Source organism: Morone saxatilis, unplaced genomic scaffold (genome assembly GCF_004916995.1).
Source record: "Morone saxatilis isolate NCDOM2014 unplaced genomic scaffold, NCSU_SB_2.0 Contig6, whole genome shotgun sequence".
Taxonomy (NCBI): domain Eukaryota; kingdom Metazoa; phylum Chordata; class Actinopteri; family Moronidae; genus Morone; species Morone saxatilis.
In genome coordinates this window covers 10,544,878-10,559,534 of record NW_023340206.1, presented here as the reverse complement: position 1 = coordinate 10,559,534, position 14,657 = coordinate 10,544,878, and the positions used below count along the sequence as shown (strand labels likewise).

Below are 14,657 nucleotides of genomic sequence, written 5' to 3'. Positions count from 1 at the left end.
CACAGGCTGTGGTTGGTGAGCAGTTCCCACTACACACCGCCAGCACTTTGACAATTATCTCCTTGATGCAGCAGTCTCTTTTTCATTTCTATTGAAGAACCGTGCCGGAGCTCCGAAGCCTCCCAGGAATGCCAGAGAGAGAGTGCAAGGGGGACTCCAACGGGGATAATCCCAATTTCAAATGGAGCTTAGTGATATCCCCCTCCTCTCTTTCTTCCTCCACCCCCACCCTCACCCTCCTCCTGTCTGGCACAGATAACTCATCCCTCTCTCTCTCTTTGCCCTGTGCATGCGCAGACAGCAACCCACCCACCCCTCTAAAGTAATAATTAGCATGTCATCCACTCGCGTGAGTGTGAGAGCCGAGGCCTTCAGTAGACGCTTACAGCGTGGCGAGTGATATATTTTTCTCGGGCTATGTTGAGGTCAGAGGATGCGAGGTTGGTGTTACAGGAAGAGGTGCTGACACACTGAGGTGTAGCCTTGAGTTGTGGACACATAAACTGAATTAGGTTATGTACACATGCAGCAGGTACCAAAGAGAAGCAGACCTCAGCGGTACCACAAATGGAGAGCAAAGTAGAACTGGATGTCACATGGTGAGGTTCAAACTATGATTTTTCCCATTTGGTTCAGCTCCTTACAGGCTGATACAAACAGTGTCAGGTGCGGACCAAATTACTGCAACAAGACTGACTGGAAAGCGAGTTCTGGTACAATCTCTTTGTGGTGTGAATGCAAAGTGAAGCACAGGATTGTATTATAGTAGATATAAGACTTTTTTATTAATTCAGAGTCTAAACTGCTATTGAATTGCAATCCATCCAACTACTTATTGTGGGAACTATTAAGGAAGTGATCTTCTATCATACAAGATTATTTGGTAATCATAAAAACATGGATGCTACAAGTTCAAGTGGAGAAAATAGACATTTTGGGCCTGTATTCTACTTTGTTGAGACCAATGGCTTATCTCATCTTATCATAACATTTACTCATGTCAGTTCAGTTTTAATATGTCAATGTGAACACAAAATTACCTACAAATACAAAGCTAAAATGCATTTTCTTTTATCTTTGTTCTAGACCAAGTGAACCTAACTGCAGGTGTGAAAGTGACCTTAACTGATCAGTTTAGCCATGTTAATTCCCACTATCCAACATGCATTACTGTACTGAATACACCTCTAGCTGCTCACATGACTTTGACGGTCATGCTATGACATGTAGGGTTCGCTGGAGGATGCACGCATTCCATTTATCACCAGTCTATCTACCCACTGTGGAAATCAATACCGGACCTTCTCGTTTCACATACACATGCATAACTGGAATGACAGTATTGGAGAAGTCACAGAGAGGTCAGCAAGGCGGGGAAGTGGGTAAAAGTGGGTAAATAGGGGTTAGATGTGAGTTTGTTTTTACGTTGCTGTTCAAGAAATCTGATGTAAACAAGTCCTGGAAGAGATAGCCATCTCTGTCTGCACTTATTTCCTGTTACTCTTAATTAGTCACTGTCATAATCAATGTTTACATTCATGACCTGATGCAAAACTAACGCACATTAAACTAATTTTCCACAAGAACCACTAGCATGGTTGATTGCCTTCCCCATCCACCCAGAACTTACAGTTTAACATGTGTCTGGTACACCTACTCTGTGTACAATAAGCCTGAATGACAGCAAGAATCTGCTGTGCTGAAGTGCCCTTGGGTAATACACTGAACCCTTGTGCAGCTCCACGGGCACTGTTCTGTATCTGACCCCATGATCTGACCTCCATTCGACTGCGAGGAGAAGCAGGAAGAAAAAACAAGCATTCTTCCTTCAGGGATCAATAGAGAATCACGCAAAATAGTGCGAAAAATCTCATCGTGTATCAGCCCTTGTGTGCTGTTGCTTTAGGCCTGCTGCCATAAAGAGAATCAGAGGCGTCACTGGGGTGCAGCCAAACAGCTGGGCCTGTGGTTAGAGCCTCTGCTCGGAGGCTGCAATCAGCTGAGCTCCGCTTCATCACGTGTTTCAAATTTTCACTTTCTGACCTCCCTTACACACACGTACTGCAGTCACACAGACAAATACACAAAAATACATAAAGATATTCGCTTATGTACACATATGTATGTAGAGCTCCACCTCCTGAATTCTTTACCCTGCTTGCACAAGTTCGCTTAAATGACAAGTGAAAGCACAATATCAGCAATTCTGAGTAAAGCTTAGCACAATGCAGTGTTGACAGATTAAGCCCCAGCTGCAGCTTTATAATGTTACACAACCTGGCCGTGCATCTGAATACCTGTTGTTTCTGCAAAATGGCTGAAATTAATCCCATTTACTTTAAAAACAAGTGTTTCTTCATATCACAGATTATTGAAAACTGACAAATACAGAAAGATGGCATTGAATGCATGGATTTTTTTGTCTTTTTAACTACTCATTTTGACAATTTTAAACCATATTTGATTTTGGCACAGTTAGTATTGTTTGGTATTGTACCAAATGGCTGGGAAGTACTAGCTTGTGGAAGCAATTGTGTTCTTTAAGATCAACTGATGAAGTGTTGAGACACTAAAGATTGACTTCGATGTGAAGGCTTGGCGGAGCTTGACAGTGTGTGTGGGTGTGTGTGAAGTGAGCATACTGTGGCTTTTTTGGCTTTGCGCAGATTATAGAGGACGAGCGGCTCCACTGTACTTTACCATTGTTCCTTCGCTCTTGCTCCGTGCGACTTCCCTCTGCAGGCGAGCCACGGCCAGCTTTTCCCTAAACAGAGGGAAGAGGGCAAAATAAAAGTGAGTTAACGTGTGATCATGGTTTAGTTAGTGACACAGGCAGTGAGGTTAGAGTCCCACTGACACCAATGGGCTACTTTTACATTTCAGTAGCACCCATAATGTTTGAATTTTCAGAAACATCTTTCTTGTCAAGGCGAAAAAGCCTTTGAATCAACTTTGAATCAACTAATCCTGTGACATTTAAACTGATCAAATTCCTCTAGAGTAAGCTCATCAACTATCTGATATTTCATTAAGGTCAGTAACAACTATGAGAAACCAACACTTCTTTCTTTCATCCTCGTCTGTCTTGTGAGGACAAACCTCACAAGCCTGTGGCCTGCCAGCAAATCAGCAGATAACACACACACACACACACACTCTGAGGAGACGGGGTCATCCGCTAACCACGCAAAACAGAGAGCTTGCAGTTCTGTCCAGACAAAAATAGCTCAGAGGAAACAAAAAGCAGGGCATCCGTACATACACTCATAACAGACTCTCTCTCCCACTCTCACTCTCTCTGGCACACTCACAAACACACACACGTGAAGCAGGCTAAACAAAGAAATTGACTGTGCGCGTCCAATCCGTTTCCCACGTGAGGGCATTCCAGACTTTAATGGGATAAATCTTGGCACACTAGCACGGATAATAAAGAGCCCTATTTTATGGCCTCTCCTGAGGTATCACAACTGAAACACAGCTCCAGCAGATGAGACGTATGCGCTGTTTGTTGAAAGCTTGTCAGTCTGCGAGTGTTTTTACCCAAAGGAACACACCTCCCCTGGCATTGTATGAACCTTCACAATCTGCTGGTTCGAGACCAAAAATCATTCATTCTAATGTCAAATACTGGGTTAGCATTCATAAAGATGTAAATACAGTGCTCTAAATGTTGTATTACACAAGTTAACATGGTGTATTGACACCTCCAATTATCATCCTACATAGCCAGGTGCTAATACAAATCTATTTCAAAACACAGTTAAAAAACAACAAAATTGAGAAGAAAGAAAGCGTGTGAAAATAATTAAACAGAAGGGGTTAAAACATAAAAAGGAGACATGCATGCTCCAGAATAAAATCTATTTTTTATAAGAGGAAATCTGAGGTGTAACTTTGAAGTTTTCATCAAACTATTGTTCTTGACTTTCTGTGTTCTCAAGAATACATCACACACACTCCCAGCCACCTAATATGGGACCATGGGACCTAATAAAGAAGTGTATACAGCAGACAGCCACAAGTAATCACAATCACCTGCACATTTCTTCAGTGGAGCAGACACCCAACCCTCTTGCCAACCTCCCCAAACTCCCCAAAATAACTCCTGACTAACGTCTCCTTGTCGCCTCTGACAAGACATCATTGTTTCTAAGAGGCTTACCTGTCGGGAAAAACCCCTGGTGATTAAGAGACAGCTGGGGGATGTTTGGTTGACGAATGAATCGGCCGTCTGGACTGAAAAGAGCGTGCTAAACTACGAGGTAACGCTGCTGCCGGTGGAAGACATTCCCACCGTCGCCTCTAATGGGACCAGACTGAATTAGGCAAAGCTGAGCCTGGCACACCGATTGTGAAACATGCGGCGGTGACAAATCCAGAAGGAAGTCAAGCAAAGTGCCGAGGCTGTGAGACAACAAGGGGGTGTGTTTGGGTGTGTATAAGTGTGTGAGTGTTTGCATGAGCGTGTTTAGGCTCATATGAAAAGTTTGTGTGTTTGTGCATTCATAAATTTGGGTGTGGGGACATTAATTTGTTAAAGTGAAGGTGTTATTATGTGTGTGTGACCTCTCATAATGTGAGTGTGAAAGTGTGTGACTGCATGCTGCACACCTGAGACTGACTAATACACTCATGTTCCAGTTATACAATTTGTCTCTTCCTATACAAAATACTGTATGCTTTAAACCATTACGATACCTCCAGAAAAAACAGGGAAGAGGGGAAAAAGAAATGTCTCTGGGACTTCTCATCGCAGATATTGTTATGTTAAACAGGACTGGCCTGGCATTCCTCCAGTCTGTGTTATGGCTGAGCGTCAGCCCTGTAAGGGGTTAAGTTTCAGTCCACTTATGCACAGGCATGTTCCAGGAGCAACGGAGCATGAGCCAACTGCGCCCGGAGAAAATCATCGCCAAATATAGAGCAATTTGACATTCTGTGTTAAACATAATTATAGTAACTGGCACAAGCAGTAGTCAAAACAGTAATCAGGTGAAAAACGCTTGCCGCCAACATTTGGCGCGATTATGTGACATTTGTATCACATGACATCTGTAATCCGCTATATTCTGTATTAGCTGTTTAGAGCGACATATTCTGCTCCGAGTTTGTCACTTGCATTTCAGTCCGAAACGACTCAAGATGTTTTGCCAGTCGCTCACTTCGTAAACTTTTACCAGCTGTGCAAACTGGCCAATCAAAATAGTCAGACTGAGCAATGGTCAAACCCGAAGGCTGTTGTGTCAAGAAGTTTATCTCAAGTTTATCTCTCTTGTAGAAGGCTGTGTTTGGATATGCAAAGAACCATATTATAATGTTGTTTGGAAAAAAGTTTTCATGTTCCACCAAAAAGGTCAGAACACAGGAACCCAGTTTCCTGTCGTTGAATGCTTCATCTTAAAGGATCATTCTAGTTTATTACAACTCTGGGCTTATTTTTGCAGTTATGGCCTTTGTTTCTAATGGTTATGAAAACACTGCACTCATCAAAGTAATTAGAGAAATCTGGGAACACGACATCACTAGAACGAAGTCTTACTGGGCGAGAAACACGAGCGGTCAGACCATCAGCCAACAGCTTAGCTTAACAGTTTTTTCCACATTATATAAACTTTATAGTAAGTAAGCACACCCTTAATGTCTGTAATAATCCTTCATTGGAAAGGAAAAGTGTGTGCACAACTATGGCAAGTACAGTAGGGGTAAACCATTGGTCATTTTCTCTTCAACAACCTGTCCGATCATTTGACTGCTTGTGTTTTTTGCCATTTCGGACTAATTTTTTGCAATCGTGTCACATTTTTAGATCTTTTAGATTCACTTGATAAGTAGAATGTTATCACGACTGATAGAAATTATGTCCAGAACTACAAAGATTAGTAACTAACCAGAATTTAAAAGGATGCTGCTGACTTAAATGACAAAAAGGAAGTAATGCTTCCACAGTGGCTGGAAAATGATGTATACTAGCAATGTATCTTCTTGCTCTATCAATGTGCACACTGTATATATTTCACACTTGACTGTGACTAAATGGGAGTTATTTCAGGCTTGAGGCCATGCCTTTATCCTGTACATCCGAGCATGTGATGAAAGCACAAGCTGACAGTTGACCATGTATACATTGCTCCTCCTCTTTTTCTTCTTCTTAGAGACCCAATATAAAGCTCGGGCTGAGTAAATTCCAGCAGCCAATCATGAGTAGTGTCGACGTGGACCTCCAGCAGTTCCCAGTGACCTGGAATCACCTGACAGCACCAGAGGCCTTACCGGTGGGGGGAAATCCCGCCGAGCTTCAGTGGAGCAGGCCAAACCAGCTGACAACCTCAACCTCGAATGCAACAATCCCCCCTTCTCTTACGCGCACACATTCTTCAATGTCGTTGTTTCTATTTATCAAAATTTAATGTGGCAAGAGGCAGACGGAAACTGTGGTCATAAGGACATCTTCAGCAAACATACACATTGCTCCTGTCAGGCAACTTTAGACATATTTGACACTTTGGAGATACAAGGTAAGGTTTGTTCTGCAGCGCTATACATACAGTAAGTTTGTACCCCTGCTTGCATACACACACAAGTCTTCACATATTCTGAAGTTGACACCATCTGCTGTCCACCCACACACTTTGCACACCTCAAAAATAATTTCCCTTCTTTTCAGCTTGCTCTACAGCTCTCACTTTGAGCTAAGACAAGGCAGTACAGCACAGAGTGATCCTGACACCAGCCTGGTTGCTTTCACAGCAGATCAACCATGTTTCCTCTGCGCTTCCCCCCCCCCCCCCNNCCGCACAGACACACAGACACTATGTAAACCCCTCTCACGTTTTTTCCTCCAGCTCACGTTGAGACAACGCGCCGACTGTTTGCTTCAGAGCGTTGTTGCGGTCGCGGCGGCATGCAAAGACACGATCTGTCAGGGCTGCGGGAGGATCAATCACGGCGAGAGCGTTTGCCAACCTGAGCTGGCATGTCGGACCCATGTGCTTTGAACTGCATTGTGGGAGGCAGGCGTTTTAGTTTGTTTTCATCACTGTTATCAAGGCTCCTCCATACAGGTGGTTTAATCCATTGTACATTGTTTGCTGTTAATGAAAGAGAAAAAAAGTGCTGTCTGTTGCATTTTGGTTTCCTATTTCCCTTGCAGTGGTGTACACCATCCTATTATCAACAGTGGTTAATCTCTCCTTTATATAGAAAGATGTTAACAGATTAAACACCACATAATGCTGCAGCAGTTACTCATACTGTCACATAAATGCACGCATCAGGATGTATAAAAGATGCATAAATATAAACCATCTTCCCAATATTGTCATCGAGGCTTACAGCAGGCTAAACATTTCAATCGTTCTGAACCACAAATGTACACAGAGTGGCCGGGAGGGATGCATAAATGTTTGGATGAGAGCAGAGCTGCCATGCATTTATGTATTAGCGTCTGCACTCCTGCTGGGTTAAGAGCCCTGATATGCACGCAATCCCAGTGGCACAGATAGGGCATCCTGTTTGGACTCTGACTACATTTTGGCTCCATCTCCGGACCGGTCATTCCCATCCTTAATCCTCCTACGGCTTGTGTTATGTAACCTTCTGCACCGATCCAAACATTTCACCCCAGCCCCCAGTGCAGGACAATGAGCTTACCGAGGCATTTGATAAGTTATAACATCCAATGCAGCCTCACAGTGAAAAGAGTTACAACTGCCAGGAAGTCACGATGGGATGAAAAATGGCAATGTCAACTTGAGTCTCTAACAATGTCCAAATTTATATGAAAAACTGAGCCTTCGTACACCTGGCAGAGCTCCAGTTTTGCTAATATGTGGGCAATTCCCACATGGTTTCCGCCTCAATTTTTATCTGTATTAACAGCACATGCAACATCATCAAACTGATGTTTCCTTTCAGTTCAAATGAGCCTTTCTGCCTTTCTGCCTTTCTGCCACAACACCAAATACCGAGATTACATCAAAATCAGCTCCAGCCCTCAATGTAAACACTTTCATCTCAATCGGTGAGGGGTGGGGTTCGCACATCTGTGACCGTTCAATTGGTCCCAATGCATTAGGCAGGTCCAATCAATCACCAGGAAGCGCCATCATGGATGCCAAACGGCGGCCTGACCTGCCCCTGTTCTCACTGCCTCACCCCACAGCTGGTTCCTGACCCCCTGTCTCCAGCCATGGACCCCGTCTGCACCGGAGGGCAGCGGAAAAAACAGGAGCCACATGTCAGCACCCCACACACCCCAGCCACCCAGCCAGCCAGGCACAATGAGCCTTACCTCACCACGGCAGACCATCAATTATTGACGAGGCGAAATGTGATGAGGTCCTACTGCCAGCACACAAAGAACCCACGCCTTTTCATGCTGCCTTGTGGCCTTGAAATGTCTTTACTGCATGAGAATGGACATTTCAAAACAACATGTTTTTTTTCCGTATGCTTTGAAGAAAATTCAACACATTCTGTTCTTGGAAATGTTGTTTTTCTAGTTGACTATGGAGACACAAAATGTATGTCGGATCCCATTTACAGTACATGCATCATCATCTTTACTGTGAAAATGTCAAAGTGAGTATAGTTGTAACAAATTATTTTCTGCTGTGACTCTACAATTCAATGTGGGTCATCTAAACACCCTGACATAACTTTACCCTTATTCATTCTCCCCTTTAAATGTATGAAGTTGAGTATTGGACTGTATTTGGACACGTGCATGAGTAATTCAGTCAAACGAGTTGAGATGATCATGATTAGCAATATTTATCCAAAGTCAACAGCATGTTGAATGCTCTGCGTTGTTTATGCTTTCCCTCTGTGGTAACTATCAAGCCCTCAGCGCTTTACTAGAGTATCAGCTCTGGATATCTTAGTTACACTGCTGCAACTGAATAGCAACAGGCGACCTTAATGCAGTTCTTTGACAGGAGGGACTGACATTATCTCAGAAAGCATAATTGATCTATGCAATCACAAGACTGTGTGGAAAAGACTTGTCTTTGCACATGTAAACAACTTAGGGGAATCATCTGATGATTTAAATACATCATTTTATAGGCCAAGATCAGATCAAAAGCGGGCACTGCATTTCCAAACTTCTGAAGCAGCAAAAATCAGACATGAGGAATCCTCCGAGACTCCTCCAGAGCGCTGAGGAATGCTCTCGCCAAGCGTGGATTACCCCTGCCTGACTGTCTGTCTCCGTAAATGTTTTCTTATTCTGCGAGCAGGGCCTGACCTCAATTGTTTCCTAGCCACAGACGCATTCCTGTCCAGACGAAACGAAACATTGCGGATGAGCAGATGTGCTTTAAAAATGTCCGCAGCACCCGCCTGCATGTCTGCTGTGAGGGTTTACTCGCCAGCACGGCTCATGAAGAATGAAGATGGAGCTAGACGCATACACACAGGGGGCAACTCATAAACACACGCATGAACACACATGTACAAACACACTGGCAAGGAGATGCAGAGAAATGCATACACACTCACGCACAATTTTGAATCTTTTATACGCAAATCATAAAAGAGAGATGACTCTTAACTGAAAACATGCACTGTTGCTGGACCTGAACAACCACAGATATGATGAAGAAGAAGGAAGATATGTTGATACAGAGCAAGATAGAAAAAGAGATAGGGCAAATATCATCTCCCATAATAGAGGTAAAAAAAACTTTCAAACAGATCTTGGTTTTGAAATTGAGCTTATCAAATGGCATTCCCAGCCACACGCTCACATTCCAACAGGTAATAATCCTGTATGTGTGTTTAAGTTTTTCCAGTGATGGTTGTCTCTCTTGAATCACATACTCTGACACATAATTGAGTTTAAGTGAAGCACCCTTCACACTGGACTACAATTACCTCATGATTTACTGAAGGAGTTTACCTGTATTTTGTGAGGTGCAGTCAGACAGGATAAACGAAGCGTTTTTTCTGATTATGGAATTACACTTCTGCCAAAATACACGTAAACATTGACGTGTCGTCCGACCAATTCCATATTAATCATGCTGATGCCTCTATGGTCATCTGATACACACACCTCTCAAATATCAACTATGTCGTGCCACTCCGAGTCAAACGAGCTGACTGGTTGATTCAACTTCCTGGGGGTGGGTTGAAAAACACAAGACTGGAACTGAAGTGAACATGTCAACGTTATACCCAAAATCCATCCATGTAAAAAAGAAACCGCACAACACGCGCGCATGTTCGTTTGGTCTAAGTGGCAACACAACCTTGTTAAGTTTCCACCCAATCTGTTTTTAAAGCTCTTAATTTCTCCTGCAGCCCATTTTAGAGGCTTCTTCATCCTGCCTTGAATTTTTGTTATATGAAGCAGTTACTGTATAAGTAGGCACACAATGTTGCTACTGCTACTACTGTTTATTCAAATCAACCTTCAAATATTTGTATTGTCTGAATCCTATATTAAGGTCATGATAATTGACAATAAGATACAAACGATGTATGGTATTGTAAAGCTCAATATATGGTAGTTCAATAAAATCAACACTCATGTACCCTCCTTCACATGTTCAGTAAAAAGGGACGTGGGTAAGTAGGTAAGTCACATGTTTCATCCATTGTTCTGTATTTCACACCCTGAATGGCCTGAGTTGAAATAATTGGGGAACAGGGACTCACATTTACTACTGTACCATAATACTAGAAGGTTCTGCTGACTCATGGACACTGTGCAAAGGCTGTAGGGTGTTTTACACCGGCTGTCAACACATAGTTTTCAGAGAGGCGGGCAAACAGCAGCCCTTTACAGAGGCAGACAAATGGCCGGTTCACATACAATAGAAACAAAGGTAGGGTAAATAGAAGCACTCGAACCACGGGTCTGCCATCTCTACTTCTACCCACCCCTGGGTACATGTGTGTTTGTGAGCACAAGTTGCTGGGCAGCTGCTGCAGAAGTCCCATTGTAATTCACCCTTAGTAAAGAGTTTCACCAAATGGCTAAAAGAACTTAAATAGAACAAGAGAGGTGTTTGAAAAAGAGTTTTACTGCATGAAGGTGAGCTTCTCCAGCAGCCTCCATCCATTTCCTTTCCAGCTGTGCCAACACCTCCAGCCACTGGACGAGGTCCTGCATGTTTCTCCCACTATTATCCAATGATTTACAGCCAAGATAGCGGGGAGCTGAAGTTTGTTGACATTCCCCGCCTAGCACAACCTCAAATACGACACTGACCCCTTTTCCAACCTCATAAACGGCTTGCTTCGTTGAAACCATCACCGTGACAAGTAAAGAAATATGAAACAAGAGGGAATGCTCACAAAGTAGGTTTTGACTGCTTTGATGTAAAAAACTTGTGACATGCATTCGACTGAAAGTATGTCAGCAGGAAGGAGGTGTATAGTAAACAAGTACAACACCATATTATCTTGTAAACTGTTGGCATGCAGGACTATGACCCAAAAAAACAAATCCAATTTGGGGATTTCTTGAAACACTTTGGATTTTTAGGCATGAATATGGGGAATATAAACAAAAGCTTTTTTGAAAAAAAAGTTTAATCTTTGCAAGCCAAGATGAAACTGCCATTATAAAAAGAGAATTTATATTTTAAGCCAGGTCTGACTGGAAAACAGGCCGTTTAAAAGCAGTAAAAGCAAAAGCAGATCACAAGTCTTCGCACCTTGGTGAACATGGAGCGAGTTCATCCATTTAGAAACCACAAAAATGCTCCATCTCTAATGACATCACTTAACAGTCAGCGAGGGTGTCTGGGCAAAGTTTTGTCTCCAGGCAAAACAGTCAGTGCATGCAATAAGCCATTGATAGCTAGCAAATAAAAGCCTTTTATTGGTTATAAATTGTGTCGGACCATTAAACTTTATGTTTTTTCTGAGTGACTACTCTAAGTTAAGCCAACAGGAGACACACAGAAAAGACATCTGATAGTCACATTTTTTTCTGGATTTCCAACTTGCTAACCTTCAATGAAACACAAAGTATGAGACTTCAGTGGGAATGCAATGTTTTCTGGCTCTTTGAATCAAAAATGTACAGTATGGCAAAACATCAAAATCGTTCATTGGGTAATTTTTTTTCAGATGATCTATTTTCAGATGATGTATTCGCAAAAAACAGGTTCATACCAGCCCAAAAGAGCTCTGCAGGGCTGTTTTAGAGTTCCCACGTGCTGTTCGTGGGGGAAGATAAATGTAGAGCAGGCTAAGGGGAGGAATGCATTCAAAGCACCCTTAATTGAGCTGGATGGCCTGCAGTCACAGAAGCACTGGCGAGATCCTGAGATGTGCCTCACACATACACATCATTAAACCGGCTGCATTGGCTCACGGATCCACAGTACCAATGAACACTGCAAAGACAGTGGGAATTACATGGGAAAGTTGTCTGGAAGGAGCTGCCCCCCTCCTTCAAAATGAAAGTCCCCTGGCTGTCAATGAAGGGGAAGTGCTCCCATGCTGAGGCCCACTGTGCCGGCCATTGAACAGGGGAACATTCCTCAGTAATTCAGTTTGACCTGAACCCAATATGCTAGCTGAGGGTCACTGAATACAGAGCGCCACATACAGGGAGGAGACGAAAGGGGAGGAGGAAAAGTTGGGAAAATCGGATATAGAGGAGTGAGAGGCAAAGTGACGGGACAAGAGTTGGAGGGGTTAAAGGGAATACAAAAGCGCACATGTCAGTATGATCTGCTAGAGTAGCCTTAATTTTGTTGACTGGTAATAGCAATTATCACTCTAGTAATGCCAACTGGCACAGCAACCATCCAAAATGTCCCAGGACACACTTCCTGTTGCAACTGATGAACTTCTCACATTCATCTCTTTGGAGACAATTTGGCATCACACAGCTCACAATACCATGTAGGCCATGTGAGACTTCAGCCAACGTCTGCCCTTCCACTCTAACATACGGCGAATGTGCTTGTCTCGTGACTTTTAAATCAAAACTGCTCGAATGTAGGACACACGATGTAGTGCTGTAACGAGTTGGTAAAACAAGAACAGGGGGAAAATAATAATGTGGAGAAATGGTTGCACTGCAGTGTGGTTGGGATGGAGAGAATTACAGTTTTAATTCTATAAAATCAAATCCCTCCACTTGGCAATCCTCTTATCCAGTAATCCCCAGGTAGGTTTCAGAGGGCAGCAGGCTCAAACTGCCCAGTGCAGCAACACATCTGCCCTGGTGGTGGGATGATATCACCGACTGCTGCTCTGCTCCCAATAAAAGCTTTAAATGGACACTGTCTGAATAGAAACTGGACCAAATGGTCAAACTTTAGCCTACTGTAAGTATAGTAATGGCGATTGCTATTGTACATACAATCCAAAAATATTAAAATTAAATAAACATTTGACAGTTTTCCTGGTTTGGTCAGCTATACAATAGATCACAAACATGCAAATAGTACATTTAGTGCATAGCAGAGTGGAATTTCCCTCAGGTCATAGATGTCACTGACCAAAACACTAGTTCTCAAGGGATGATAGCTCACATGCTAGCTGCTGATGACACTTGGGTGTGTAAGGCCACTGTTTTTAATATGCGTGAGTATCTCATGATTTGTGCAACTTACAATGGCAAAATTGGGAGTTTGACTTCCAGTCGTACTACTGTAAAGCCTTTTGGCTTAAAGATCAGTCCAATTTCAACTTTCTCTATAAGGAAATGTTAGATTTATAAAGTAGTACTAGAAAACAGTACTTTTGCTTACTCTCTTATTGAACTATTGTTGCTTCTTGTCCCTCGCTAAGACTGCCAACATCCCTTGGTGTTTCCAGTTATAAAGCATCCACTACATGGCAGATGCTATTTTTTGCTCTCTTGTTGGGAATCACCAGTTCCCAGGGCAAAATAACTGAAACTTAAAGAAAGCCAGAGAATGGCATTTCTCTCTGGCACTTGGACAAAACCAGAAAGAGAGTGATGATACTTCCCATACTCTCCCATGCTCTCATTTTCATGATCCCTTACATTTCTGTTTTTAGAGATAACAAATCCAGCTAAAAATATAAAGCCACTGTCCGGAATCCCACATTTGGCATCCTGAGTGTGTTTTGTAAATATGGCTGAGTATGAGGAAAGACCTCTGACCTGCACTGACTTTGACATATGGACACTACTACTGCAGCACCTCACGCCACATTAATAACGAGCTGTGGAGAAGCTGATCATAACAGAGAGGCTCTATCGCCATAATCCATATTCTCCCCCATTTAGCTGTATCCACACCCAGTTCAAAACCAGTCATTTCAGTGTGGGATTAGTGGGCCGGGTTGAAAATCTTAATCTGCCTGAGAGAGAGTATAAAGAAAGAAAGGGAGCAGTGGGAAGAAAAACATGCATTCCTGCACACGCAAATCCCCTGCAATGCTCGATTGTTTTACCTCTGCTTAAACGACGGGTATCCGTTTCCTTATGTTATCAATAAGAACCAAAGTGGTTTACACAGCGCCCCGGCCCCATGCTGTTGCCACTAGCAACAAGACACGCGATTTCCTTCTGCAACTGGCTAATCGGGCTCAGTGCAAATCACACATCATCCCCTGCACATGTATACAGTGCTGCTATATGAAATATGTTCCCTCCTCTGGGGACTATTAGGAAAATTGCAGCTCAGGACAAAGTAAAGATGACTGTAGGGGGT

The 14,657-nt window shown here is 43.0% G+C and overlaps 1 protein-coding gene across 2 annotated transcripts in view; it reads right to left on the bottom strand.

Annotated features, from left to right (window-relative positions):
• LOC118340076 (nck-associated protein 5-like) overlaps positions 1-14,657 on the bottom strand; it is a 129,638-nt gene that overhangs the window by 60,946 nt on the left and 54,035 nt on the right. For both annotated transcript variants that reach the window (XM_035677934.1, XM_035677935.1), the window contains one exon: positions 2,701-2,764. In XM_035677934.1, the coding sequence (XP_035533827.1) occupies positions 2,701-2,764 (64 nt within the window). The remainder of the gene's footprint in view (positions 1-2,700; positions 2,765-14,657) is intronic.